The sequence below is a fragment of the Falco peregrinus genome, chromosome 2, assembly GCF_023634155.1.
Source record: "Falco peregrinus isolate bFalPer1 chromosome 2, bFalPer1.pri, whole genome shotgun sequence".
Taxonomy (NCBI): domain Eukaryota; kingdom Metazoa; phylum Chordata; class Aves; order Falconiformes; family Falconidae; genus Falco; species Falco peregrinus.
The window spans coordinates 94,347,861-94,370,889 of NC_073722.1; the positions used below are offsets into that span (position 1 = coordinate 94,347,861).

The 23,029-nt window shown below is 44.7% G+C and overlaps 3 protein-coding genes across 6 annotated transcripts; 1 reads left to right on the top strand and 2 right to left on the bottom strand.

The window, feature by feature from the left end:
• Positions 1–1,270: 1,270 nt before the first annotated feature.
• On the bottom strand, positions 1,271–6,445 carry UNG (uracil DNA glycosylase). Its single transcript, XM_055797262.1, is given in 8 exon segments — positions 1,271–2,611; positions 3,124–3,302; positions 3,553–3,641; positions 4,059–4,156; positions 5,327–5,422; positions 5,504–5,656; positions 5,659–5,706; positions 6,277–6,445. Coding segments are annotated over 8 exon segments (894 nt in total). The 5' UTR covers positions 6,367–6,445; the 3' UTR covers positions 1,271–2,470.
• A 114-nt stretch (positions 6,446–6,559) lies between these two features.
• Positions 6,560–8,235, top strand: ALKBH2 (alkB homolog 2, alpha-ketoglutarate dependent dioxygenase). Of its 2 annotated transcripts, none has more exons than XM_027785361.2 (3): positions 6,560–6,850; positions 7,411–7,609; positions 7,753–8,235. In XM_027785361.2, the coding sequence occupies exons 1-3, from the start codon at positions 6,643–6,645 to the stop codon at positions 8,060–8,062; spliced, it is 717 nt and encodes a 238-aa protein (XP_027641162.1). In that variant the 5' UTR covers positions 6,560–6,642; the 3' UTR covers positions 8,063–8,235. The 2 variants fall into 2 exon arrangements, with proteins under 2 accessions (XP_027641162.1, XP_027641163.1); XM_027785362.2 differs by having other exon boundaries at positions 7,411–7,466; positions 7,753–7,894.
• A 1,032-nt stretch (positions 8,236–9,267) lies between these two features.
• On the bottom strand, positions 9,268–23,029 carry USP30 (ubiquitin specific peptidase 30). 3 transcript variants are annotated; one of them, XM_055794398.1, is made up of 13 exons: positions 22,877–23,029; positions 22,495–22,604; positions 21,429–21,611; positions 20,102–20,205; positions 19,180–19,278; positions 18,445–18,487; positions 18,106–18,200; positions 17,336–17,395; positions 16,124–16,210; positions 15,429–15,509; positions 14,229–14,448; positions 13,438–13,546; positions 9,268–12,338 (listed from the first exon to the last, which is right to left on the bottom strand). In XM_055794398.1, the coding sequence occupies exons 1-13, from the start codon at positions 22,945–22,947 to the stop codon at positions 12,074–12,076; spliced, it is 1,527 nt and encodes a 508-aa protein (XP_055650373.1). In that variant the 5' UTR covers positions 22,948–23,029; the 3' UTR covers positions 9,268–12,073. The 3 variants fall into 3 exon arrangements, with proteins under 3 accessions (XP_055650373.1, XP_055650376.1, XP_055650375.1); XM_055794401.1 differs by having other exon boundaries at positions 22,689–23,008; XM_055794400.1 differs by lacking the exon at positions 15,429–15,509.

The window sequence follows — 23,029 nt, forward strand, 5'->3', positions numbered from 1 at the left end:
TTGTGGCTACCAGCTCATCTTCCGAGGAGTTGTCATCAAAGGAGCCCAGCACGAATTTGGCCAGGGCTGGCCGGCGGAGCGCAGCAGGGTTGTACACAGCGATCCGCTCCTGCTCGCCCACCGCAGCCTTGCTGGCCCGCGGCGGCGGGTTGGGGGCCAGGGGGCTCGGCCGCGTCGGCGGCTTGGCTGTGGTAGAAGCCATCGGCTGCTCCATCAGGGTCTTCTCCAGCTTCTCCTCCTCACCAAGCTGAAGGTTGGACATTTTGGCCCAGATGAGCAGCACCGACAGCAGCAGGAGCAGGGCAGCCAGCAGCAGTCACCTGCCCTGGGGGGAGGCATGGAGACCCTCTGTCACAGAGGACCCAGGGCTTTCCAACAGCCAGAGTTATAGCAGCAGCCCCCCAAAACATCAACACCCCCTTCCCCATTGCTCCCCACACTGCAGCCCCCCCCCCCCCCGATGCCAAGCCAGACCCTCCCGGTTCAGCTCGCTCAGAGCTATTTTTACTCCCCATAACAGGCGCAACTATGGCAAGAGGAATGCCGGGGGGGGCGGCACAGCAATGCTCCACCTTCACCTGGCATAGAGAGGGGGCTGAAATGCCCCCCCACTCACTCACAGCATCCTAAGGATGGTTGTGAAGCTGCCCCACCAACCCACCCCCTCGCAGAGAGGGGTGGTCCTTAAACCCCGAATCTCTACCAGCTGTCAAAGGTAGGGATGGTCCTGAGCCCCTCCATGCCCCCCTCAACCCCTTCCTGGGGGGCAAGGGGCCACTCACCATGGGTGCTGAGCCCCGCGGGCCCCGCTCCGTGCCGGCAGGGACACACAGCCGTGCTGTGACTCCGGGTCACACCGTCCACGCTGTGCCAAAAGCCCAGGAGCAAGGGCTGTGCTGTGGGGGGAACGTGTGTCACGGCCCCCGGCGCCCCCCAAGTCCCCTGGTCACATTACAGTTGCGTTCTCACACGTGATGGTAACGTCAAGCAGAAATATTTCCCTGTTAATGAGCCTGGAACAACTTCTGCTGGAGGGGAGGGGGGGCCGGGGCACAGCCAGCTGGGACACCCGATCCTTGGGGGACAAAGGTGCCCTGGCCCCGTGCCTGGCCACAGGGGGACAAGGAAAAGGACAAGCTGCAGCAGCTTTGCCTCCCCAGGGAGGACACCCCCCCCCCAGCCAGCCCCTGCCTCTCCAGGGAGGACAGCCCCCCCAGCCAGCCCCCACCTCCCCACTTTGCTCCTACCAAGGTAAGATCACACCACTACATAAAGTAATTTTTATTTTTTTAAAAAAAAAAAACCAAACCGGGGAGAAAAAAAAACACAAACCAACCAACCAAACCTAAACAAACAAATACAAGCAGCCACAGAAAGTGTAAGTTTCACTTGTACTAGTGTTACCTATCAGAGGAAAATACCAATAAAAGGTTTACAAGTTATAAAAACTGATGTAATTTCCAAGCAAGCAAGGCACTTCACTTCCATTAAAGGAATTACAGAAGTCAAAGATAAGACTGTAAACCCAGAAGCACAAAGTCCAACCTCACCTTCATCCTGGAAGTCCCAACAACTATTTTCAACAGTGGCTGGAAACCTCAGTTCTCTCCTATGAAGGCAAAGCACAAAACTCTAAGATCTTAAAAGATCTTAAATAATTTGCAACCCTCAGCCCATCAATTGGCAGATTTTGACAAACGCACCTTCCCTGCTGCCATCAGCAGGTTTGTGGTCATCAAAGCTCACCTGTCATCTAAGCAATTAACACACCCAGTAAGAACCTATAAAACTTCCGGTTTTCCTCTCTAAATACCAACAAAAAGCTCAGAGCACGACCAGCGCCTCAGTCACGGTCTCCTCTCTGATGCTGGGGGTGGGAGGATTTACCTTGAACCCTTGAGAGTATAGTCTTTGCAGTCCCAAGAGGTCGTATTTCTAATAAATCTCAATCTGTAGCAAAAAGCTAAAACCAAAAGCATCTCAAAAGCATCTGCCTTTTCTCTCATGCAGCCAGCTCCACAGCCCCCAAATATGAAACCTGGATTGGCACAGTAGGAGGTGAAGAAGGGGGAGGAGGCACAGCAGGGTATTTACAAAAGCTGAACAGCTTCACCTGTAAGAACCGACATCCCTTCAAGAGCCTGAAAAGATATTCTCATTACAACAACTAACACAAATTAATATAAAACAACTCTGGCAAGTTGCTGGTGTTTTGGGGTGGGTTTTTTTTGGTTTTTTTTTTTTTTGCTTTCCTTTAAACTAGGCAGAGACATTGTCCATCTAACAGTCCGATATGCTCTTCAAAAAACATTTTTAAAAAAATACAGCAACTATGAAAGTTTGGCCATTTGTCCCTTAATCAACATCCAAAGAGTAATCCTCAGGTCAGCAGAAGTCATTCAGAAACAAGACAACCCCTGAAACGGGGGCTGTTTCCAACCAGTAGACCCCAGCAGGTCCCACGCGCTGCTCAGAGCGCTCTCCAGTCGATGGGCTTCTTGCCAGATTTCTTGAGCAATTCATTTGTCTTTGAGAAATGCCGACAGCCAAAAAACCCTCTGTTGACCGAGAGGGGCGAGGGATGAACCGTCTGCAGGACGTGGTGGCGTTTCTGTAAGGCATTAGAGGAAACTGCTCGTTAGATTTGCATGCTCTTATCTCCCCCGACAAGGCTGGCTGCTTCTGCCCTGTCCAAGCAGGTGTGATTTCCTCCCTACACCTCCTCAGCTACCAGCCTGAGGACCCAGAGAACTGGCCTTGAGGACCGAGACTTTTGTCCCACCGAGCAGAGGAGGATGGACTACGTAAAGCAGCAGTAACACCCTGGCCATTTTTCAACTGCTGTAATCCTAACAGCAAGTTTTATACTTATTCACGAGCCTTTTCCTGGAAAAACAGTTCTGTCCTCAGCTGGATGCTTTTCTGACGACAGAAGGTTACACTTGCTCCACTTTTGTTGCTTAAGTCTGGCAAAGGCTAAGCTGGAACAGAAGGGCAACTAAATTTGACAGCAGAGTTCAAGCAGGAAGAAAACCCCAATTCTGTAAGGGAAGTGCCCTCTAGTGTCGACCCAATTGGAGAAAAAAAATAATTAGCAAGAGGGAAGAGAGAGATAACCCGTACCCTGTCAATGGAGCTGCCTTTCTTCTGGGCGTAGGCTCCCCACAGCATGAAGACAACCCCATGCAAGTTCTTGTTGAGCCAGGACACCACCACATCCGTGAACTGCTCCCAGCCTCGCTCCTTGTGGGAGGTGGCCTGATGAGCTCGCACCGTGAGGACAGCGTTGAGTAGGAGCACCCCTGGCAAACAAAGCAGATACACCAAGGATGAAACAAAATCAAAAAGAAAAGTATTAACTGGCTTTTTTTTTTCCTGCCTCCCATGAAAAATGATTAATTACATTTTCATTCTAAGGCACCCCTAGGCAACGGGCACTCAGAATTGATTTTCTCTGTCACAGGTGGACTGTTTCCAACCACTGGCTTGTTTTCTAGATCGGCTTTCTTACCACCTACACCAGCCACATCACTAGAGCATGTATTAACTCACCTTGCTTGGCCCAGCCAGTTAGATCACCGTGACCAGGATGAGTGAAGTCCTCAATATCCGTAGATAGTTCTTTGTAAATATTTTCTAAACTGCAACCAAAAACCATCAGGAGATTTTTTAACATGCACATTTAAAGATAAAAGCAAACAGCATCACTTACTGCTCTTACACTAGGCAAGCAGAGTATTGATTTTAATCTTAAATAATTTTAAGATAATAAAGCCATCTGTAGAAGCAGGGCAGCTTTGTGTGTCCGGCTAGAAGCTTAATGAGAAGGTCTCAGCACACCTGAAAATGCAAATTTACATCCAGCATGCTCTTCAGAAGATCAACAAACTACACAAAACTATCTATGCTTTTACAGAGATGTTTTTTCTAGGTAATGCACAACTCTAAAATAGTTGTGACACATGTTGTATCAATTATCTGGCTCACAGGCATGACTGACACAGAACTGCAAATGATTTGCAGACAGGAGGGATTTTGCAAATAGTGTGCTGTCATACCTGGGGGGAGGTGGAACGGGCTTCTGGACACTGAAACAGAGCCCATGAGCTTGCTTCGGTCCATGATATGGATCTTGTCCCAAAATGACCACCTTTACCTGAAGAGCAGACCTTTGTTAGCACTGAATTATAATCGATGTAATTCCCAAGAAAGGGGGGGGGGGGGGGGGGGAAGGAAGTCTTATAGAGTGAGCTTCATCCTAAAACAAACACACAGACGAAAAAATCCCAGAACCCCAGAAATTGAAGCAAAGTCACTGACATCCCATCATAAACAAGTTAAAGAACATAGTCCCAACCGAACACTAAGGATTCACATCACCACAGCTTTGCTGCTATGATTATGAAGCTATTTTGAGTGCAGAAGACCAACATTTTCCATGAGCCACAATAAAACACCTTGTTAAGGCATTTTCCAAGTCTATTTCCTCATGGTTTAGTTTTATTACGCCACACTTGCTGCGGTACTTTTGACATAGCTTATTAGCATTAGGATTATTTTAAACACTGTAAATATTTTTTTAATTACAGATCAATTAAAAAAACCAAAAGATGCAAGAGATCTGAAAGTACTACGTTAACTTGGCAACACTGAAAATAAGGTCAAAAGTCCAACTAACATTTTAAAGGCAATTTGGTGGTGAGCAAGGGCAATAAACCAATGAAACCTCGTTTCAGCATCAGAGATGAAAGAGGAGCCAGGATTTACAAGTTACATGAAAGAAATAACAGCTTCCACATGTGGGAGAGGAGGATAGAGAACGTCTCAAGAGATGTATGAGAGGAGTACGGAGAATGTCTAACCATTACTGATGGGAGATAAGAGAGGAGGACAGAGAATGCCTGAAGAGAGATACATGAGAGGAGAATGGAGAATGTCTGACCTGGCAGGAGATGAGAGAACTGATGGGTATTGTGAACGAAAGTAAGATAAACATGGTTATCTAATATCAAAAAGGTGTCTGCATGCTTGTAGTGATATATAGCTATGTAACTGCATGAATGGTTTCTGCCCTGAGCCTGGTGGTACATACAGCTGGAATTTGTATCTGGGCTCAGAGGCATAAATATGAGCTTCTCTGTACAACAGAGTGTCTCTGGTTGCACCACAACCGGAGTTCGTGCTTTCATACACCACATCCCATGGGATTGAAGCTTTAAGAGACCAAACACTGAAGGAACGTGTCTGTGCACCCAGCCTGGCACGCTCCCCCCCTTCGCAGCAGGGGGACCCACCCAGCTCCGCTAGCACCTGCGGCTCTACTCACATCCCTGATGTCACACATCTGCGTCCAGGTGAAGACTTGCTCAGGGGGCGGGTAGACCGTGTAGCGTTTTCTCTCTTCTGCTACAAACGCCATCAGCTGCGGAGGAAGAGCAAGGGGTCAGCCCAGGCACGGCAGGGCATGGTGGCCGCACAGCCCCCCCTCTCCCCGCCTTCTCACCTCCACGAAGTAGGGCTTGGAGAACTCCCCGGCCAGCTGCCTCCGCCAGCTCTCCCCGAAGCCCGGGGGCACGTTCCGCTCGGCCAGCCGCTGCAATGCCGCCTCCTTGTTCTTGCGGATGCGCTCCTGCTGCTCCGGGCTCAGCGGCGAGGCCCCCGCCCGCCCCATCCCCCCGCCGCCTTCGCCTTCTTCGCGGCGCTCACCTGGTAATGGCGAAAGAGGAGGCGGCTGCCGAGCGGGAGCGGGGCAGAGCGGAGCGGGCACAGGCCCGGCCGCAGGCCCAGCAGCAGGAGCTGAGCGGCCACCATGCTGCCGCCACGCACCGCCCTCCGCAGGGCGGCTCCAGCACGACCGCGCCGCACGCGGCTATTTCGCGGCAAAACAGCGCTACGCCCGTCCCCATTGGCCGCCAATCTCCGCGGGTCCCGCCCACAAGCCAAACTCCGGCTCTCAATTGGCCAAGGCGAAGGAGCCCGCTCCTCCCTATTGACTTGCCGCCGCTAGCGAGGAAGAGCTCTACCTAGCAACCGTGACGACGCGGCGGTTCTCAGCGCCCATTGGGCAGGTCAGTCAGGCGTGCCAGCAGCGCGGGGTTTTTGGAAGCGGCCGCGCGGTACGCGCCCCCCCCCCCGCTAAAGCCCGCCGGCCCTCCCCAGCCCCTCAGCCCCAGCCGCCACCAGCCTCCCCCCTCACAGCCGCCACCAGGCTCCAGGCCACGCTCCTCGCGCTCCCTGCCCCAGGGCCGCCGGCGACCCCAGCTCCCCGCCCGCTACCTCAGCGTCGCCGGCCGGCTCCGGAGAGCGGCCGCGCTTCTTGGCCGGCGCGGCGCTGAAGAAGCAGTGCAGCGTCTTCTGCCCGATCATGGCAGCGGCGCGGGCGAGGGGCAGCGGCAAATCCCGCGCGGGTAGGATGAGGCGATTTGGCGCCAAAAGCGCGCGCTTGCGTGAGGGGCGGGGCCTGCCGGAGGGAGGAGCGGCGCGGCACTCCGCATGCGCGTTCGCCTCACGGCGCGCCCCCCCCCCCCCCCCCCCCCCCCCCCATTTTATTTTTCCCCGCGGCCCCTGAGGTGCTGCTGGCCTTTTCAGGGTCGGCAGGCCTTGCTGCCGGGGGAGGGGGTGACGCCGCTCTCGTGGCCTCCGATGGACCGATACGTGGTCAAACGCCCTCCCGGGGAGGTGGGGGACGGTGGCGGGAAGAGGCCCCGGGCAGAGCGGCCCGCCGCGGGGCAGCCCCCCTGGCAGGAGATCCGCGCCGAGGGCCTGAGCTGTGATTACCGGCTCCTCTTCGGCAAGGCCGAGGCTGATGCGCTTTTCCAACAGCTGGAGGAGGAGGTGGAGTACTTCCAAGGTAAAGGCCGTCGGGGGAGCCGGTCCCCAGTGTGTCCCCCCCTCCAGGCCAAGCCCCCCAGCCATTGCCCTGGGCTTGGTGGAGCTGCCTGGTGACTGGGAGGGTGCTGCGGGCTGCTGGTGTTTGCAGAATGTGGCCCTAAGAAGGGAGGAAAAAGCCCAGGTCTGAGCCTGCAGGGTTGCTCTGGCTTAGCTTGAAGCATTTGTCAAGTGGTTTCGTTCACGTTTTAAGAGAAAACCCCAGGGTAATCCTGGAGCGGTGACGGGACTTGGTTGGTGGATGTCATGTATGAGATCTGCCCAGTCAAATAAATCAAGAAGAGAATATGAAGGTGCTAGTCCTGTTCGTCCCATTCGAGGGAATTCAGTGTCAAACTTGAGTGTCAAAGGCTTTGCTGGGACAGAAACACCTGAAGACCGATGGCAGCTTTTGGGTTGCCATAAGCATCATTTTTCTTGTCCCACTGGAGATTCACAGAAGCTCCAAATCAGGGGGAATGTTGGAATGTGCAGAGGTAATACAGAGTTGGTTTTGATCCTTCTCATTTCTTGTTTAAACAGGTGAAATGACAAAATTGCATGTGTTTGGTAAATGGCACAACATTCCAAGGAAGCAGGTAACCTATGGAGACCCTGACTTAACATACACTTACTCAGGCGTTACCTTCTCTCCTAAGCCGTGGATCCCAGTTCTCAACCGTATCAGAGACCGCATCACTTCGAACACAGGACATACTTTTAATTTTGTTCTTATTAACAGGTACGTCTCATTTCCAATGGCATCAAGCAACTTAGTGTTCAAATGAAAGAGTCGCTTTTGCAGCACTGTTGGCAGGTCACTGAGAGGTCGGTTGACATTTAATTGGGTTGGTAGAAGAACTAACTAATTTGTTCTGTGCACAGATATAAAGATGGTGGAGACCACATAGGCGAACATCGAGATGATGAGAGAGAACTGGTTCCACGCAGTCCTATTGCATCCGTGTCTTTTGGAGCTTGCAGAGACTTTGTTTTCAGGCACTGTGATTCCCGAGGGAAAAATGCAACGCGCCACATTAAGCCCATCAAACTGCAGCTGGCCCATGGTAGCCTGCTGATGATGAAGTACCCCACCAATGTGTACTGGTACCACAGCCTGCCCACCCGCAAGAGCGTGCTTGCCCCAAGAATCAACCTCACATTTCGGAAAGTGAGGACTACAGGCAAGAAGTGAATATTCAGCAATCAAGCGCCAGATCTTTTGGCTCTGAAAATCAAAGATGTAACTGTCAATTTCTCTTTCAAACAGTCGTTGGTGATCCAAGGTACCGGATGAGCAAATTAAACCAAGGGAGGCAATAGTGTACTCAGTAACTTGCTAATAAAGACTGCGACTACTGATCGTAACTGCCAAAAATACTTTCTCTCTGAAATGTTGCTGTAGTCCTGCTGTTAAGTATTTTTGATGAGTAACAGCCTTGCTTTGTTCAGGAGCAAGTTCTCAACTGATCTTAATCTAGCCAGTTCTCAAAAAAGATCAAAATACTCTATATCCTTGAGATACCAGCAAAACAGTTGATAAATACTATAAAGCTTATGATGTAATCATTTAAAGCCTGTACTGGTCGACAGGTGACACTTTCTTGTACACTCTGTCAGTGAGCTACAGTTTGCTTGTTTTTTAAAAGTAAAATACAAATGAAAATGAGGAGTGCCTGGATATGAATATAGTCAGTGCAGCATGACTGGCTGCATGTTTTACAGTCACAATGACTTTTCTCTGCATATGTTCCTCTGCTTATGTGCGAGACTGGGTTCTTCCAGTCAGTAGCATGGTGGGGCAAGAGGAAGCAAGGTGCTACTGCACAGGGAGAGGTCCTCACATCCTTTGTACAGAAACCAGGCAGCATAAAACGACCTTTTGGGGAAAGACTGGGTTGCACCATTTAGATGGAAAACACAGTGTGAAAGGCTGTAATTTCTGAGACCATCCGTTTTTCTAAATAATTATCCCTAGGGATTCCATTCTGACTACCTGAAAGCCATCACCTTTCATGCTTACAGTGAATTCTGCTGAAATGAGGAAAGACTGTCCAAAGTCACCAACAGGTCTTGCAGAATCAAGGAAAGGTAAGTACAGAGAATGTGAACTGATCTCTGTGTAGCCAGGCTACAAGCATCTGAATTAGTGATAGGCTCTATCCTTCAGTGGTAGGTCTGTTAGGGCTATGGAATTAAGGTTTGTTTAGACAATGTGGAGTTGGTACTTCCCTCCCCTCTGCCACTACTAGAAAATGCTGTTATGTAGCACAAAGAGCTCCTGCATGAATGCTTCTTATGCAGATAATGTAACATGCTGCTTCTGTCTCATATACCAAATGCAGTTTGGCTTATAGCTTGGTCTTTGTTTCAAGACATTACCACACGTGAGTAGCTACCTTTTTCTAGTAAGTTTGTTCATTTATTGCTACTGTACAGTTACAAAAATACCCTGAAGTGAAAATGCAACTTCAAACAGCAGTGCAGTGGTTTGACTAGAATTTCATACCTTTTTAAATAATGCACAAAAGACGAGAATAATCCAAACACAGAGATGTCATCCTGGCGGTCTTATGGTTTTTAACCCTTCACATTTTATTGATACTTTCTCCACCATGGAAGCCTATGAGTAACAAGTGACAGTGTTTGATGAGCCTCACATGCCTGCACAGAGCCAAATGACTTTGAAAGGTGAGGGCTGGGTGGCAAACATCTGCAGAGGTCTTGGATGCTCACAGGAGGCTGGGAGGATCTAGCACAGCTCAGGACCAGGACAGAAGTGCTGATACTTGCTCCCTTCCTCACACTGAGGGCTAAGCCAAGACAATCTACTCCTTCCTAACAGTGAAGGCTAGAACAAATGCTGACTACACCCCCCCTCATTTTTACAGCCCTTGAGGAAGCTTTCAGTGTAAATCTGCAGCTGAGTGAAACTGAGCAATTTATCAGTGTTGTACAGCGACTGCACTTCTCATCAAACCAGCCCCTACTGGAAAACAGCTCAACACAAAAGAAAAATACATCGAACGTGCAAGCTTGCAGTAATATGCGGCTTTATGTCCCTGTTACAAGCTGATAAATTTAAGACTTGGTCCACCATGTGTGTATGTTCTGACCCAGCTCCAGCATTACTGCTTTCTAAAGTGACCTGTTCAGATGAACACCTCAAAAATTCAGTTAAAAACTCTAAACAGATCCTGTTGAGAACAGGTATTGCAGAATATACACTGTTGGCAGTGGAAATGGTTTGGAGTTCTGAGGTACAAATGGTAGATTTGCTGGAACAAGTACTTTGCACGATATTGGGTTGTCTTTTTCTTAGATGACACCCAGCAGTGCTTTACAGAGCTCCTGCTGCACACCTGTGCTGCCCAGAATGGAGGGCTTTCATCTTCGGCAAGGCCATTAGGTCTTAGTTCAACGGCCAGGGCATCTTTTGCATTTTGAATCTTTCTAGGTTTTTTTGTTTGTTTGTTTTTCTTGTTGTTTTTCCATAACTTGAAATAGAAAGGTTAAAACCATGCTACTGCTAGCCTAGCAGAGAGGGGGAGACTTCTCAGGAGCTAGTAGGTTAGTGGATTTATAAAGACTATTTTACATACTACGAGTATTACTTGGAGCAGGAACTGTGATCCATACTCTGGACTGAGGAGTTGTGTAATTTTGCATATATATCCATCACCACTCCTATTTTGGCTGGTTTTGAGCCTCCCATTAAGGAACTCTGAACACCTATGAGCTTTGGGCAGCAATATAAATACATGAGGTACAAAGTTGCCCTAAAAACCCCTATTAATACGGCTGTTATCATTTGAAAACTCCGTTGCTGTTTTACACAGAAAAAGCTTGTCTGATGAATTACACTCTACTCCTCCAAGCTTACAAGGATAGAAAAGAGCTAAAAATAGCCTACATACTTTATTCCTGGTAATTTAAAAGCAGTCAAAAGAATGATTTTTGCTGCTTCTCCCACCAGCACTTTGTTTGGAATTTATTATTTTTTTTACACAAACAATCTAGAGCAGCAAAGTACACCTTACTTCTATTTATGTGGCAATCAGTATCTAATGCAGTGACACCAGCCTTTCCAGACTGCTGTACTATTTTGCAAGGCAGGTGCCCACCAGTCCCGATCACGTATACTGTTCACTTAATGAGGATGCTTGGGGTTGCTACATCTCAGCTCACGATCACCACCGGTACAAGCTCTAAAGCTCAACTGCAAGCCAGACAGCATGTATCTGAATGGTTGGTGAGAAATGGCAGTTTTCAGCATTAAAACAGGACGGGCAAGTCGAGAACACCAATTACAGTAGCCTTGAAATCACAGCATTAAAAGTTGTAGTCGATACTACAAGCAACCATATTCAACAGTTTCATAGTGACTAAGGAAATAATACTGATTGCTAGCAAATGTCTTTTGATTTCAGTTATATTCCAAAGATACCGAGCAATAAATCAGGGCCTCAGCTCTTCATAGATTAAAAAAAAATAATTACCTTTTCTCCTGGAAAAAAGAAACTGCACTTTGAATCAGAAGAAATACTTCTGTGATGTATAAGGAACTAAAATATTAGGAAAATTATGTGAATAGGGAAGTCTTTTTTTTGGATCGTGCATGTTATGCAGAGATGCCTTACTTCATTTATTAGCTGGGATACCAAGAGAAATCTGATTCCATTTTGTAGTTCATCCCGTTATCTTGAGACATTTACCAGAATGCAACAAACACGCAGTGGACTCAGACAATGGTAATGTAGGTATTCAAATAAGCTCAAGGCACTTTGTTTCTTAAATTCATTGCCTTTGATAACAGTAGCTTCCCATCAACTGCTTCTGGGGCTCTCCTGTTCAGAAACATCTGCAGTGAAAGGTATAGGATTAAGCATCTCTCTGAAAATTCACATAGGTGTCAGAATATGGAATACAGCCTTGGGAAGTCTGTTTCAGAGCTGTGATGTTGACAAAACTATCACCTAACAGAATAAATGCTCCTCTAATACAGATAGACTTTGGACTGCACGATGTTAGCAGGCCAACTTTGGGTAGCGTAATGTTGGTACGAAACACCACTCCCAGCAGGAGCCAGCCATTGCCATAGAGGGGAAGGTTAAAGGGCTCATGGTGGGTTATTTGCATAACAGACAGGAGGTGCAGCGTAGATCTCATTAAAGGAATTTTGTCAGTTTTTGTCCTTCTCTCTGAATCACTCTTCAGCCCTCAACTCCACACTTTGGTGCTGTACCCTCGAGTGAACACGCTCATAAAAAAGCAAGTAAGCGCTAGAAGAAAGGACTTCCTGCAAACTAGCTTTGCGAACGGTGTCATCTGAAATCCATAGCCACTGACTGCTGACAGAGAGTGGGTTCTTAGGAGAAGGTGGAGAGCGGCGATAAGTCACAAAGTGTCCAGAATGCATGTCTCCGTGATGAACTACAACTGCCATCAGACGGTAAAGGTACACAGGGGAACTGAAGGACAAAGGAGAAAAAGGAAAGGGTCAGCAGCCCTCATGGATTGCACACATACCAGAAGCAGCCCCAGTTGCTTTGTCTTCAGTTGCAATTTCTTTTTCGAGCAAATAGATGGCTCCATAAGACAGTCACTGTCTCACAATTACTTTTCTGTATACCAGGTCTTTGCTGCAGTGCTGCCTTAATCTATTATTGAGAAAACCAAACCATTTATTTTAAAAGTTTATGCTGCAGAGAGCTACTACATTTTGTACAGCTTAACCACCTTTAGTTTTGCAATAGCGTTTTCCATCAAACCTACCAATGTGTCGGTATGTAGTTCTTAAAGCACTGTTACTGGAATGAAAAGCTATTCTAAAATAATATGCTTTTAACTGGAAAGAGGTGAAATGGCAGCAGGTAACCCACAGGGAACAACAGATGCACTTTCAAGGACTTGCTCTACAACTGTCTTCGTAACAAACATCTGGCACAAACCGCTTCCAGGCTTCGTATTTCACACAGTGACTGTGGGAATTGTCTTCCCCACTGGGAAAATACGCAGTGGCAGGTAGAAGTGGTACAGAACTAACTATATGTTGGTCACCAGCACAAAAGTAAGTGGATGTTCTCAAAGGCCAAGAAAAGAGATTATCAGGAGAAGCATCAAGGCTGATTTATGAAGTAGAATTGTGGCAGCTGCAACTTATATCAAACTTGTTAAATGTAACGTTTGAAAAACAATCTGTCAGAGATCTATGGATTTCTTTCAATAGTTTTCACTTCAAAATAAGAGGAAAAAAATCAAATGAAGGAGTAGAGCAAAACATCAAGAATAAGATTATGGCTATTCAGAAGGATTATTTACTGCACCATGAACCAGGGAAAGGAGATTTTGAGTTTTGCTTGTAATATGCTCTACTCCCTTTTCTAGGAGAGAAATGGAGCCGAAGATAACCACTAAAAATCATCCAAGAAAAAAAGCAAAAAAATTCTGCACAGGAGCTAGGATGGATGTTGAATTCTGTGACTGTGCAGCCTCATAATGCAGACAGAATAAAGAAAGACATAATCTGAAGGGATGGAAATTAAGATGGGGTACAAATTTCTAACTTACCTGCATTCAGGGAATGCAGCAAGTGGAAAAGTTCCCAAGGACATTAAAAATGAGGAGGAGGAGGCACCATTCATAAAGAGTGTTTTAGTACTAGGTGGCTGTTCTGCATCTGTAAGAGAAAGTAGACATTCAGTATTTTAACTTAAATGTGACTATTAGTATTGTTAATAACAGTGCTTCTGTTCCTGTAGTACCTTTCATCACAGAATAAGAAGGTCTTTTCCTTATTTTAATTCATTACGTATCACAGTCCTTTAAGAGATGCAGAGCATAATAGCCAAAGCCAGCGGAAATTGCTTTTACATGACACAAATATGAAAATGATCATGTTCACAAAATCCCAACTAAACAGTATATTCAGCTGCCTAAATGACAGACCTACTACAGCTAGATTTTCTAATTGTTTTTTAAGAAGTCACCATTCCCAGCACTCTTTCTATGCTTGTCCGGAAGCCTTAAGAGATCACTAACAAGATAATCACTAGGACTTACAGAGTTCATCCCTTCATCCTTTGGACATAAAACATGAGTATTCTATGCTGTCTGGGATTTTTTTTTGTTTGTTTGTAAGTCTGTTTTGGGTATTTTGTAATATTTAGTAGGATCAAATTATCAAAACTGAACTATGAACTTGGAACAGGGTATCTTAATGCTTGCTGGGAAAGGGATTTCTACCTGTCCTCTTTGCACAGATTCAAATCAAAACTCCTTTTGCGTTCATTTTGCAGATTAGAATGTTTTATTACTGAAATGTTGTAATATCAGATAGATTTTATTTTCAAAATAAATACCTGAAGGTTTTACTGCTATCCCATCCTTTGTTCCTGGCGCTGTCTCTTCAGAGCTTTTCTGATTCAGCTCATTCTGTCTTGATTTATGAACAGGAATGCGGTATTTGTAGATGTCCATGATCAGGAACTCATTGAACTGTACATGTTCGTGACGTTTCAGAGGAGTGCCTTGGTTTGACCAGCTCAGTCTTTGCAGGTGGATACACAAACACTGAGGGAGCTTCAGCAATATTCCATAGAAAAGGAAAATCAAAATACATTTTCAGCGAGAAAAAACAGCTGTTCAAGTTGAAAGCATACTAATGGCACTGGTAAGTCTACTTACATGCTACTATAGCTGCGCGTAAGTTTACTGGCAGTAGTATCCCTAAGACATGACACTAACAACTCTCTTGAGATTTCTGATAACACCACTACTGTTCACTCATGGGGCAGTAGGGTAGATAGCTAATGTTTTCTCCAAATGGAAGAAAAGTCAATAAAAATACAGGTGAGCTTTTTAGGAACACACATGTCAACCTCATCTAGCTTGTTGATCTGAGAGGTAGAAATGGAGATTGGAATTTGTTGGACTGTGTTGTTTTAAGATATTTGCTAATACTTGGTAAGTAATGGCTTTGCACAGTGAGAGTGCCCGGGGAAAAAAGGTCAAGTAGTTATAAACACCTGGTATTCAAAGTCATGCCAGGGTTAACCTCTATCAATAAGTACATAGTATTATTATTAATGGCACCTGAGGCTCTTAATTACTGACCAGTGCCCTGCTGTGCTCTGCATTATATGATAACAGAGCAAAAAATAAGAAGAGCTTCTCATATAAATCACACCTGATGTTTAACACCATATCCACTTGTTTAAACTAGCTGTATTTAGAACGTTTTAAATTTCTTTGAAATGTGCAGTTGCTAAAGATGCTACAAACACTGTATATGCCAGACCTATGAACTTCCACTGAGCCAAACTCAGGTTTAAGTGTTTTGCTGAGTATCAGTAGAATACTCGTTCTTTAAGCTATAGTTTGATGTTTTGCTGAATTTGAGGCCTCAATGCCTACAAATATTTGACAAACAAGCTTACTCTTTAAAGTAAAACACTGAAGTAGTTTAATAGCAAGAAGTGGACATCAAGCAAAGAGATCAAAGAAAGAAATTACTGTATAATAGGATTTAAAAATAGATTTGGAGGGGCAGCTTGCCTCACCTTTCCTAACTTTAATTGCTTAACAAATGTTGTTCTCTGGTTTTCTATGCTCTGTCCATTCAGAGTCCCTTCTGCCTGAATCTGAAATCAGAGGGAAAAAAATAAAGCCATTTGGTTACCTGGTGTATCAGATTAGACAAAATAGTGCAGCTCTGCACACTGCAGACAAAAGCAACTGTCTTATCTGGAACTATGCTCAGTACATTAATTACACCTACAGTTTTCTAGGAACTTTCCTAAAAATTGTTGCCCTATCCTAATGAATCAGAATGCTAAAGCAAAAATCATGCAGAAACAAGCATTTACAGAACAAGCCCAGTCTCCAGGTTTATGTGTAGTCACATACCATTTCTGTTGGTTTTCAAACAAGCTACTTTGGCTCTGTGCCATCATCAAATTACAGGTAACTTAAATGCTGTTTAAAATACCAGAGCAAAAAAAAATATCCCAGATGTTATCTAAATAATACCCGGTAATTACAGAATAAAATGTATTTAAGTTTTGTAATAGTAGTGATAAATAAAGGTTCAAAATATTCTCTTAAGAACTCCCATTTTAAATGTAAGAAATCCCAGGCAGGCTAGAGGCTTTCCTGCAGTCACAATGAAAGGAGCAGAAAACTGTCTGTAGACAGTAGAATTCTGTCAGCAAGCTTAAAACTGACCTAGAAGGTTATATACATTAAAATTACATACTTTAGTGCAGTTGTCACACACAACATCCTTTACAGATTCAGAGGAGATGAAATGATGGAGGCAGTGGTCCAGCGTCATAGGACGACCCTTAGTACGAAAAACCAGAATTATTTACACTAATTTTAGGGTGTACACCACTTAATTTTGTGAAAGGATTTTTCATAGTTTCTGCCATAGAAACTACAGAATTGCAGACTTATTTTTTGAGAAAACTGACTAAATGGCTTTGAGTATAGAACACTGATAATGTAATTAACTATGGGGATTCTTCTTTAGCCTGGATTAAACACAGAAAACATTGCAGCCTGTAGGTAAGAATAATAGCCGACTCCCTGTGTCATTCCTTTAGTGGAGTTTTAAACTACAGATTCCTGACCCTGTTACTATTTTTCTCTGAAGTTCCAGCACTTCATGAGTCATTTTATGCACGCTGACCCTCTACATAGGCGAAATACTGCATTTAATTGAATGTAGGCACTCCTTCCTATTCTTCTTTGCAGACTGTACTACATACTGCCAAGTATGAAGGGCATAATCTTCAGTGATGGTACAAAATAAAACACAAAAGAGTAGAAGATGTGTCCAAATCCCAATCCTAAATGTTCAGGAGCATATTCTGTTGTTAGGAGACAGTTTCCCTGAGTGCAAGTCTTGCTAGCTGTCTGGAAAGGCAAATCACTAGCAGACATTAAGTGACAAACCATTTAGTTGAAAAATGTCCTGCACGTTTTGCCCCCAAAACTGACAGTATTTTGTCATTTGAAGTTTTTCAAAGAGAGCCAAAAAGAAATTGAGACAATTCCCAGTTGAAATAACTTGATCCAAAAGCCTGTATTGGGTAACTTGTGTACTGTCACCACAGAGACAAGAGCTCCTGGAGGTCACCTTCCCAGACTGCCAGAAACAGCCCTCGGGATATGATGTGGTCTGTTCAAATTACACAGAAAGGACCAAATACTACACCAGGAGAAACAGGAAGTTCTATGAGTGTCAGCAAAGTCATGCTTGTTTTACTAATTGGTAATTTGCACCAACATATTAGTGATAAGGTACTGTATTAGCACTGCAGGACCATTTATAAAAAGGCAAAAAAAAATGAGCTATAGCTACTCATTTACACTTAGGCTGTAGCATCTTCAAAAGGGACTAATGAAGAGAAAGCCACGATGATAAGGCAACACGCAGACTGGCTGGATCACGCGTCATACATACCCACACAGCTGCTGGGATGCTCAGGGAGAGACTGTCAAAGGTATCATACCTCACAGGACTCTGCAAGAGAATATTTCATGTCTCCAGCAAGCTAAAATTTGTAACAGTCCCAAACACGCCCCCCAGCCTCACACAAGATGAGCATATGCTCTCTGCTGTCCACAATTATCTGGTGGAATAAGGTCAAAACCACCTGCTCTCCCCAACCCTAGGTACAAGGTGCTACTTAGCCTCTTTCTGCTGAAGCTGCCCCTGCCCACTTAAATTTGTCTGCAAGGTTTGGGAAAATAAAAGTACTAAACATACTCTTATGGTTTGATCTACAAATGAGATTGACTTTCTGTATTTTTTTCTTTATCCAGGTTATCTTCACCTCCTTACTCCAGATAACTAGACCACAACTTAATTTGGCTGCACATGTGCAATCTCAGTACTGCGTGCTGAATGAATAGCTAGTCCTAAAAAGCTACCCACGTGAGTGGATTTTCAGTATATGATAGCTGTGGTACTGAATACTAAATATAGTAAGACAGCTATTATTCTGTCTGGTTAGACAGCTGTTATCCCCACAAAATGGATCATGCATCAGTGTATTTAGCGATACATTCTTGTTCGTCACAAACGCCATAAAAAGTACCTGAAAAAGTAACAGTCTAAGCTGTCAGTCAGTCCTGCAGACCTTTGGAGCTTAAACCATGTCAAAAACAAGGGATGATATTTTCAGATTGTGCTCTGAGTGTCAGACATTCTTTTTCTTGTCTATGTGTTACCTGGTGTTCACAGTGTTTGCAAACCATGTTGCTGGTCAGCCTTCCGTGAAAAGGATGCTGAGATTTCCAGTGACTTGACACAGGGGGAAGAGACCCTGAAACACAAAAGTTTCAACTTTTATTTTCAATACATCTGTGTGTTGATTATAATTCCACATTTTTGGCCCACAGTAACAAAAGTAACTGCTCTAAGACACGTTCTGTCCCAATAACAAATAATCAATGGGGTTTTTTTTACAGCTGAAGAGATGCACTTCAGTCCAATACAGACAAAGATCAATTAATAAACAAAGCGACTACACTATGAATATCCATATTTCAGAATGGAAAAAAGCATACCTCTTGTTCTGCAGCTTATTTGCTTTTGGGTTATTTCTGGCTGCTACAGAGGAAGATAAAAGGTTTCATTAACTCTACCTTAGAAACCATGAAGTATTAAATATGTTCTTATTTCATCTCTACTATGCTTTTCCGATATTAGAAAAACTGTGGGAGTTTTAGCGTCTCTTTATATTTGAGGAAGGCCAAAAAACCTGGTATGCAACAGATTTATAATTGACAAAAAGAACACTTCTAATGAAATGAATCATTAATCTCTAGAATTCTCTGCCTCAGACTACTAAAGTAAAAGCCTAAGAGATTTTATAAACCTTTTGTGTATATTTTAGACAAAAAAAGATGAGAAACTTTCCATCTACATTAAGTGTGGCACTAAACCGGAGGATAAGATAAATTTCATCTCCATGTGGACTATTCTATTAATGTCTATTTTGCAGTTTTCAAACCTCTTTCATGTGTCAGCTCTCACAGATAAGAGTAACTGCTTAGATGGACTAATGCAAAAGCCCTCATAAAGGTGGGATCACTGTAAGGTCAAATACATTCACTCATGAAAAACATTTTTTAACCTTTAGACTGCCTGACCTATTAATTTATATCAGAGTACTAAAGAACAGCTTCATAAACATAATGAAAACATCTCCAGGTTTTAAACACTTTATACTTGACACACTTAGGAATCTAGGCAGGCTATGGAAACCTCCGATAATGAAGTAACATCGGTAAAGAAGTTACCTCCAGAGAATGCACATCAAACAGGTGTGTCACACGTGGCTGACGATCCCGTTCGTCTTCTAATGAAGAAGTAAGGACATGAAATAGTTCATGAGCATCCTGTCAAATAGAGGCATAAGACTTAGAGGAAGCAAAAGCAAATAACGTCCAAATATACACCGGTACACATATGACTATGTCGTCGTAATAGGAAATGAAAGGAAACATTATTGCTTAGAGCTCACCTTATGTATTAATAGTAATAATTTGTGCATCTGCTGCAGTTTTCCCAAAAAGCTTTCTCTACGAAGCTGAACTTTGCAACAGCACACATTATTGAAAATATTCTGGGCCATATAAACTCACAAGAAACTAAAATACTTGGAGAAGAAAAGAATATTGATTTCAGTAAAAGCCTAATTGAAATCTACGCTGTTTGCTTTGGCCTTGAAATATAAAAGATAGAGTCGTATCTTCCGAGTGAGATAACAGAGTTCATTGACCAGCCACACTTAGGGGCTGAAAATACTAAAAACAAGAATTAGAAATCTTGTATGTTACATGTAACTGAATTTGGAAATGTTAGCAGAGTCCACCCCTCCAAGCAGAGCGGCACGTTAGCACAGACCCATTATCTACAGCAAAGTTTGGGCTGTATCTGTGCTGGTTTAATACTACTGGCTCCACTGTACCAAATCTGAAGGTAATTAAGTATGAGGTTTTGAAGCAGCCAGGGTTTCCATGACAAATATCTAAGCAAACTGAAAACACCATTCATCAGTCACATGGTTCTTTTCCTTCACATTTGAAAGCAAACTTTTTGCTACAGCGAAGATTCAGTTTTGACCCTCGGGGCTATTAGTACCACAGCTTCACTTTTCTGTTATTCCATATCTAAGCACTACGTATGTATCAGGCAGTCTAACTTGAATTCTGTAATCACCTGTTCTTCAAATGATGAGATCTGCCACCTGTACATTCTTAAAACTTCTAGCAGGCAGCTTGCATCCAGGACATCATCTTCTGTTACCTCTTGACAGGATAAAGCTAAAGACATTGCATTTAAAAATGTCAGAAAGAGAAAGAGCCACAATGAACAGTTAGAACACAAATCTGTTTATTTTAGACTGGATGTTACTTAAGCATCATATAATCGATTACAGTGGAGTTATTCTTGATTAAGATACCATCAAGCTAGTATGTATTAATTATGGTTCTTGTCTGACTCAGGCTGACTGCATATATTCTCCTCATCTCATACATAAAGTGAAAGGTTTCTCAACTGATACAAAGAGAATAAATAATATAAACACTGTCTGGAAAGATGACTTTTTACTGGTGCATTGGGTAAAAGTTGGTACTTTGCATGTCACAGAAACCCCAGTATTAATGCCCCATCATCCTTACACCAGCTAAATGTACATGCTTAAGGGGCACAATTTTAAAATGAACAACATCCTGAGACAGGAGAACTTCCAGTGGATTCCCTTTAAAACAAAGCCCTGTGAGAGCCAACAGATTGCTTAAACATTTTGAGTGCCTAAATAGGATGTAACAGATACATGAATTTAGCACAGAGGCAAATCTGAAACCAGTTACCAAGTCGGGCTTAGAGGCTTTAACATTTTTATCCAAGAGCACAGAAGATAATCTCATTCAATAGTCCATATTTTTGGTAAAATAGTAAGCTTGGGAAAAAAGACGTTATTTTATAATGCATTCTTCTTTTATACAGAATTCTGACTGCCCATTTAATTATAATATTTTCCTTTTTCTTCAATTATACTGAGTCTGTATTCATACTGTTTTAACCATTAATACTCTGTGATGAGCAAATACATTAAAGCCTGTGGCAATGGCTTCTGTAACCACATTTTCAGCACCTCTGTTGCCAGATCTGTTCAACCTGCTGGCAAACAGCTTCTTTGGAGCAATGTGTGCAATGCCGGGGGGCGGCTTCTTGCTCACCAGGCAAGTCAAACAAAACCTGAAACCTTTCAGCTGTTGGCCAAGAAACAAACAGCTCTGGGAACACATGCAGTTGGGCCCTGCGTTGCTCAGGCTCGGTACAGTAACTTACTACCTTTTGGATCTCTACCCCTCTGTGAAAGTCGGTTGAACTTGGCCAATGAGTTCAAAGTTAGTAGAGGGATTTTTTTTCATACAAGACCACATGAGCTTCCTTGCTTCAGGAAAGGAGGCTAGAAACGATAACATTTATACTAAATATTTTCTTCTTAGTTTAGCGCAACACAAAAACATTGAAGTACCTCTGAGGAGACGCAGCAAAGTGACCGATAAGTATTGATGCTCAGTGGCCTGGTTCTGGTCCGTCTTGTATTGTGCTGTAAATTCCTCCAGCCACTTGATGAAAGACGGACAGGAAGATAAGCCTTGCAGCAAAGAGTTCATGAAACAGGTGTTTCCTAAGTTAAGAAGGCCAGGTACAAGCCCTAGAAATAGACGAGTAAGAGTTTACACCATGAAGTCTAGGAAAACCTTACTAGTTTTCAGTAGCAAGCGTTATGTTAGGTATTAAGATTGAATTATCTCAGTTTATTTGGTACTTGCACCCAATGAAAACTAGAAGACCCTGGTACGTACAACAGCATACTATAAAGTGTTTATATACACGGTGGCCTTCAAGACTTATACCGCTGTAAAATCTTTTTTACATTTTCATTGGAAAATAATCTTTTTTTTTTCCTGACAGGGATGGATTTCTGTCAATACTTCGGTTCTGGATTATCTGCAAGTTAACGTATCAAACTGCAAAACTCTTAGTGATGATATTAAGCGTTGGAGCCCCTTATTGTGCAAGTTTACCGGAGCCCCTGCGGTCACTGCAGCACAGCTGCACGCCTCGGCTCGCTTGGGTGAAGCCTCCTGGGTTGCCCAGGATTAAGCAGCAGGATTTCTGTATGGCTCTGCTTGGCAAGAGCCCTTCACTCCTCTCGTACGAAATAAGAACATGTTTATTTCTGCATTCCAAAGTGCAAAATAAAGCGCATTACCTGCAGCAGTTCAGCAATGAAGTTATGCCAAGCTACAAAAATATGTCTGTTTTTGTCACAATTTTAGAAAAACGTCGATGGATACAATTAATACATTATGCAAGTCACAAAAATCCTTTGTTCAAGACACGTTTTTCTAAAACTTTGTTAGATTTCTAAGCAGGACAGCGACCAAAATTTTATCTTCAGTAAGAGGAAAATAGCGTACAGAAGCTAATCATGAAAAATAATTAACAGGCGGGTTTCTGACATGCAGGAGAGGCAGGAAAGGCCCAGAAAAATTAACTTTAAGGGGTGTTTTGCCGGGCTGGGGCCCCCCTACCTCTCCTGCGCCGCTTCCTCTCGGTGATGGGACCCCACAGCACGTACATCCCCGCCGCCACCGCGGCCGCCAACCCCCCGAGCACGCCCCAGTTCTTCATCACTTTGTACCTGAAACGGGAAAAAAAAAGAAAAGAAAAAAAACAAAAAATCCCCACCAAACCAACCGCTCCCCTCCCCGCGGGGAGTCGCTACCTCAGGTTGCGGGGAGGCGGGTCAGGGGCACGGGGGTGGGGCGGGGGCGGCCGGCGGTAACGTGTGTGTCCGTCCCTGTGTGTGTCCCCCCCCCCGGTATCGCTCCCGGTGCCCGGGCTGGGGAAGGGCCAGGCCTCGGCCGCTGGCCGCCCCCCGCCCCCGTGCCCCCGGCCCCCCGCCCCGCTGACCTGGCAGCCGCGCCGGCCCGCAGCAAGCGCCGCACCGCCCCGTCCGGCTCCGCAGCGCGGCCGGGCAGCATGGCCCCGCCGGAACCGGGGCCGCGCCGGAACCCGCGCCCCGCCGGAACCGGGGCTCCCACGGGCGGGCGGCCCGGCGGGCGC

Bases quoted from the DNA above. Each gene is read 5' to 3' on its own strand.
- ALKBH2 (XM_027785361.2), top strand. From the start codon at position 6,643: ATGGACCGATACGTGGTCAAACGCCCTCCCGGGGAGGTGGGGGACGGT. The intron at 6,851-7,410 runs GTAAAGGCCGTC...TTGTTTAAACAG, and splicing joins GGAGGTGGAGTACTTCCAAG to GTGAAATGACAAAATTGCAT. The intron at 7,610-7,752 runs GTACGTCTCATT...TTCTGTGCACAG, and splicing joins AATTTTGTTCTTATTAACAG to ATATAAAGATGGTGGAGACC.
- USP30 (XM_055794398.1), bottom strand. From the start codon at position 22,947: ATGCTGCCCGGCCGCGCTGCGGAGCCGGACGGGGCGGTGCGGCGCTTG. The intron at 18,488-19,179 runs GTAACTTCTTTA...CTTCCTCTGTAG, and splicing joins TTGATGTGCATTCTCTGGAG to CAGCCAGAAATAACCCAAAA. The intron at 13,547-14,228 runs GTATTTATTTTG...TTTCTCTTACAG, and splicing joins GATAGCAGTAAAACCTTCAG to ATGCAGAACAGCCACCTAGT.